Here is a 6,340-nt window from a genome sequence, read left to right as displayed (position 1 = left end):
ATTTTGGTCAATGACATGAGACAAAGTATATGTGAACTGCTGTATGAAAAGTGAATTTACTCTGTAAATCTTCATCCAAATCCTAATTTAAAAAAAAAAGAATAATGTTGCTTATAAGCAGCAAAACAAAAGTAGGTAAGTTGGGTTACATCAAAATTAAAATCTTTTGTGCTACAAATGATACGGTAATCAAGAAAGTAAAAAGACAACCCACAGACTGGGAAAGTATACTTGTAAATCGTATGTCTGAAAAGAAACGTACTCAAAAATATATAAAAAATTCTTATAATTCAGCGACAAAAAGACAAGTAACCAATAATAAAAATATAGGCAAAGGGTTTGGACATTTCCCCAAAGACATAATAGCCAATAAAACCAAAAACCAAACTCATTGCCATCAAGTTGGATCCGACTCACAGCTACTCCTCCTCAGTTTTCCAAGGTGGTGTCACTATAGAAGTAGACTGCCCAACCTTCGTTCTGAGGAGTGGCTGATAGGTGTGAACCCCCAGCCTTCTGGTTAGCAGTCAAATGCCTTAGGCACTATGCTACCAGAGCTCCTTTTTATAGGCATTAAGTACTTTAAAAGATGCTCAATATCATTATCTGCTAGGAAACTATAAATCACAGCCACGATGACATACCACATACCACTTCACACTCACTAGGGTGGTGTTATGGATTGAATTTTAAAAGTCACCCGAACATTCATGCTGCAAATCCTAATTCCTATACCTGTGGGTAGGCAGTTCAAATCCAGCAGCTGCTCCACGAAAGAAAGCTGTGATGGTCTACTTCTGTTAAGATTAAACTAAACCAAACTCATTGTGGCTGAGTTGTTTCCAACTCACAGTGAACCTATAGGACAGAGGAGAACTGCACTACACAATAGGGTTTCCCAGGCTATAATCATTATGGAAGCAGATCACCATATCTTTCTCCCTTGGAGTGGCTGGTGGGTTCAAATCACTGACTGTTCTGGTTAGCAATTAAGTGCTTAACCACAATGCCACCAAGACTCCTCTCTCGTAAAGATTACAGCTTTGGAAATCCTATGGGATACTTCTACTCTGTCCTATAGGGTCGCTATGAGTTGGAATTGACTTGACAGCTATGAGTTTTGTTTTTGGTTTCTATACCTGTGAATGTACTCCCACTTGGGAATAGGAATTTCATTGTTTTGTTAATGAGGCCAGAGTGTCGGGTGTGTCTTAAACCAATCACATTTGAGATACAGAAGTAGATTAGGCACAGAAGCAAGTAAATATAAATGAGGAAAGATTAATGCCACATAAAAATTACTAAGGAATCAGGCAAGAGAAGCTGAAAATGACAAAGATTTTTCCCGGAGTGGATAGAAAGAAACTACCCTGGAGCTGGTGCCCTGATTTCAGACTTCCAGCCTCCTACATCGTGAGAAAATAAATTTCAGTTCTTTAAAGTCACCCACTTGTGGTATTTCTGTTATAGAAGCACTAGCAAACTAAGACAGATGGCTATAAATCAAAAAGACAGACAATTACAAGTGGTAAAGATGTGAAGATGTTGAAACCCTCAAAACATGCTGGTAGGAATGTAAAATGGTACAGCCACTTTGATTAACAGTTGAACAGTTCCTCAAAAAGTTAAACACACAATTATCATGTTGTTGTTGTTGTTACATGCCGTCCAGTTGGACCTGACTCACAGCGACCCCTCCTTGGGTTTCCGAAGTGCTATCACTACAGAAGTAGATTGCCCAATCTTCCTTCTGATGAGTGGCTGGTGGGTTTGAACCAACAGCCTTCTGGTTAGTAGTCAAATGCCTTAGGCACTACGCCAGCAGAGCTCCTAAAGGATGTATGGATAAACAAAATGTAGTATACATACAATGAACTATTATTCAGCAATAAAAACAAAGAGAGTATTGTGACTAACTACATCCATGACTCTTGAAATCATGTTAAGTGAAAGAAGCCAGTCATAAAAGACCATATATTATATGATTTCATTTATATGAACTATCCAGGACAGGTAAATTTATAGAGACAAAAGTAGATTATTGTTGCTTATGGCTTAATGGGAGCTCTGGTGGCGTAGTGCCAAAGGCATGTGACTGCTAACCAGAAGGCTGGCAGTTCAAACCCATCAGCTATTCCACAGAAGGAAGATGGGGCAATCTACTTCCAGATTTACCACCTTGGAAACCCAATGGGGGTTGCTATGAGGCTGAACTGACTCGATGGCAGTGAGTTTGGTGTTTTTTTTAATGGCTTAATGGGGGAAGATGAGGAAAGAGAATGAAGACAGACTGGTAATGAGTACAGAGTCTCTTCAGGCGAGAGAAAAAACTGTTCACAACCCAGTCAACATGTTGAACAAAGAAAAGTCACTTTTTTGCATACTTTAAATGGGTTAAATGTATGGTATGCATCTCAATAAAGCCATTTAAAAAAAAATGAATAATCACAGAAGCAAACTGAAGCAGAAAAAAAAATCACAAGAAAAGAAGAAAATGGAAGAAGGATAGAGGAAGAAAAAGGAAAACAGGGAAAAAGTGAAGAGAAGGGAAGGAACAGGAAAAACAAAAAAATGGCACTTCTTGATAGGACCCCTGGTGGCACAACAGTTAAGTGCTCAGCTTCTAACCAAAAGATTGACAGTTTGAATTACTAAGCAATTCTGAGGGAGAAAGACCTAGAAATCTGCTTCTGTAAAAATTACAACCCAGAAAATCCTAATGAGGCAGTTCTACTGTCACATGGGTTGTTACGAGTTGGAACAGACTCAACAGCACCCAACAAAACAACAACAGTGGCTTGGTAGAAAATGAAGGTGTACTGGTATCACTGAGAACAGAAAGGGGAAGCCAAACTGGGAAAAATAATTTTGCAAAAGATAATCTAGAAAATGGACAAATTATATGGATGTAATCAATAGCTAGCTGATAGCTAGCTGGAGTATAATAATGCCAAGAAATCCAACATACCTACATCCCTGATGAAATTCTGAGGTCTATGTCCAGTGTCTACAAAATGCTGACAGTAATCATTATGGGGATTTAAGCTCTGTGTCCCCTAAAGAAAAAGTTAAAATTAAATTAATAGCATGTACTCTGAAATCAGATACACTAACTCTGTACATGTTGCTTTTATTATGAGGTCATACAAACTATAAGCAGATAGATTAAAAAAAAAAATTAGTGCTATTTGAAAACAACAAAACAATAAAGATAATTTTATTTTTCAGAAGCTATAGTCTTTAATATTTCATTACTTCAACCTAAAATGCCAAATATCAAGTGTAGTTCATGAATAATTTTAAGTGACCTTTATTTTATAATAATGATTCTGCATAAATGGAAATTCTTAAAAATAAGTAGGTTTTTAAAATCTTTTCAAGCACAAAGCTTAAATGTAAAGAGTTACAAGATTTGGAAATTATTTATTTACCTTAAGAAAAGTACTAGAATCTTTGTAAATCTCTTCTTCATATGGCAAATTCTCCTCCTCTTGTTGCATTTCCAGTTCATCCTTGGGGAAAAAAAAGATCAAGTAGATATTCTATATATAGGAACCATTTCTCTAAGTTTGACATCACAATCAAGACTTAAAATATATTGTATTTCCCTAGGATATAATAAATGTTTCAAAATACTTCTACAGTCAAACACTGACATTGTTGCTTTCTTATCATTATATCCAGCTAGCTTAGGAAGCTTTGGTGGCATACTGCCTAAGGCATTTGACTTGACGACTGTGAGTTTTGTTGTATATATTTTAATGGGAGCTCTGGAGTAGTGCCTAAGGTATTTGACTGCTAACCAGAAGGCTGACAGTTCAAACCCACCAGGCATTCCTCGGAAGGAAGACTGGGCAATCTACTTCCGTAGAGATACTGCCTTGGAAACCCAAGTAGAGGTTGCTATGAGTGGAACTGACTTGATGGCAGTTGAGTTTGGTTTTGTTTCTTTTTAAGCTGATTATTTGTACTATAAAGTAAAACTTGCCTCTTCAATATTTTCAGTAATAAACAGCTTCCTGGAACTACTAATGTATGGCTGACTGAACTATCTAAAATTATCTCATATAGGGTACTAAAAATACTAAAATTTAGCTCTAACATGAAAGATATAACCACCATGGGGCAACTTATTTCTATTAGATTGAACCAAGAAACTACTGTAAAAAGTCAAAAACGTTAGAGTATCAGCACTCACATACAGTTCAACCCAACGGAATTACAAATATATAAATCACACATTAGTATATATTAAAATGCAAAACACACACAAGGTAGTATTAATGAGATTTCATGTCCTAAGGATTTGAACTTCCTAGAGATTTACTGAAAAGATGCATTCTCTCCTTTATTAATTAAACCAAAACCAAACCCACCGCCATCAAGTCGATTCTGACTCATAGCAAACTCCACTGGGTTTCCAAGGCAGTAAATCTTTATAGAAGTAGATTGTCCATCTTCCTTCCAAGGAGTGTTAGTTGGCTTGAACCACCAACCTTTCGGGGTTTTTTTTTAAGGCCAAAATGCCATTATTTATTATTGTGCTTTAGGTACAAATTTACAGAGCAGAATTTGTTTTACATTTAACAGTTCATGTACATTTGGTTTCATTCCCCAATTATCATCCTCAACCCTAATCTATTCTCCTCTCCCTTCCCTGTGAACCCCAGCCCCGTGCCCTTCTTAACTATGTACTCCTGTCTCGTTACCAGTCAAATGCCTTAGGCACTGCACCATAGTTCTACAATTAACTTGAAAAAAATGGATATAGACTTTTTCTTCCTCAATATTTTCTTTTTAACTAAGTATTTCAGTCTGTAATTAGAAGCACAGAAGTTGGGTATTTTCTTGGGTCTTTTTCATAAATGGTTCTACATTTGCCATCTAGCCCATGAGTTCTCAAAACATTTTAATTGTACTACACTGATAACACAGAATCATAGAACTCAGAGACAGTAGTGTAGCTTCTTGAAATCTGACCCAGTTATCCAATGTTTCCAATACATTTACGTAGCATAGTGGCTAAGGCACTTGACTGCTCACCAGATGGCTGGTGGTTCAAACCCATCAGCCACTCCTTGGAAGGAAGGTTGGGCAATCCTACTTCCGTAGTGATACTGCCTCGGAAACCCAAGGAGGGGTCGCTATGAGTCAGGGCTGACTCGACGGCACATAACAACAACAACAACAACATAGTCTTTAAGGGGAGCTCTGGTAGCGTAGCACCTAAGACATACAACTGCTAACCAGAAGGTTGGCAGTTCAAACCCATGAGCCACTCCCTGGAAGGAAGGTTGGGCAATCAACTTCTGTAGTGATAGTGTTTCGGAAACCCAAGGAGGGGTCACTATGAGTCGGATCTGACCCAACGGCAGTGAGTTTGGTTTTGGTTATATTCTTTAACGTTATCATTGACTAGTGATTGATTACCAGGCATTGTGCTAAGTAGTATAAATACAGAATCTAATTTAATCCACACAATTTTTGAGTTATGAATGAAGGTTTTAGTTTGACTGAGAACACATGTACTACTGACAATTATTTCAGCACATTTTAAAATACAGCTTTCCCTCATAATTTGTTTTCCTGAATATTATCTATTGTTGTAAGGATTTATTTTTTTCTTGACAATAAAATTGTTCCATTCTCTACTTGCCTTATAGTCTTCCATTTTGTCTTCATCTGTCTCTCCTTCATCTAGATATTTACGTTTTGTATTTGGAGCAGAGGTATCATAGGAAGCCCTGAAAATTAAAACTGAAGTATCACACACATATATATCTTATACAAGAAGTATTAGTGTATTAACAGAATGTTACTAAATAATAGGTCTGAAAAAATAAAACCAAGGCAAATGTTTTATCATTGTTGCTGTTAGGTGCCATCAAGTCTGTTCCTGACTAAAGACAATCCATTTACCCAGCTTATAAATCATCCAAAAAGTCACATAACTTGTTTAATTTAAATTCTGTATTTTACCTTTATGAGAAAGCAACCACATGACAAAGTAAACTGTTGTAAGAGATACACTGCAAAAAGATATTCCATATTATATAGCAATCTAATCTCTCATGAACACACTGATGATCAAAATAGCTAGAATATAGTTTAAGTCCCTGGGTTAGGCTGTCTGACTTGTGAACAACTCATATTATCCTTTAATGTTAGGTAAATCTGCCCTTACTTTGAAATGAATGAAACAACCCTCTACTTGAAACAAACTCTTCATCACTATCACCTTCAACTGCTGAATGTGGAGGTTTTAAATCACTGAAAAGACGTCAGGCCTTTTCTTGCACTAAAGTAAGGCTAAATGAGAAATGTATCCATTGTTCTGACT

The 6,340-nt window shown here is 36.8% G+C and overlaps 1 protein-coding gene across 1 annotated transcript in view; it reads right to left on the bottom strand.

The window, feature by feature from the left end:
* The window catches only part of METTL14 (methyltransferase 14, N6-adenosine-methyltransferase subunit), a 53,940-nt gene that overhangs the window by 41,031 nt on the left and 6,569 nt on the right, over positions 1-6,340 (bottom strand). Inside the window, exons 2-4 of the mRNA XM_007952378.2 lie at positions 5,657-5,744; positions 3,432-3,512; positions 2,969-3,056 (exon numbers count right to left, since the gene is read on the bottom strand). Coding sequence (XP_007950569.1) covers positions 2,969-3,056; positions 3,432-3,512; positions 5,657-5,744 — 257 coding nt within the window. The remainder of the gene's footprint in view (positions 1-2,968; positions 3,057-3,431; positions 3,513-5,656; positions 5,745-6,340) is intronic.

This window comes from Orycteropus afer, unplaced genomic scaffold, assembly GCF_000298275.1.
Source record: "Orycteropus afer afer isolate SDZICR_OR568_19922 unplaced genomic scaffold, OryAfe1.0 scaffold00332, whole genome shotgun sequence".
Lineage (NCBI taxonomy): Eukaryota > Metazoa > Chordata > Mammalia > Tubulidentata > Orycteropodidae > Orycteropus > Orycteropus afer.
The sequence above is the reverse complement of the archived record's forward strand: the minus strand, read 5'-3'. Positions and strand labels throughout refer to the sequence as shown.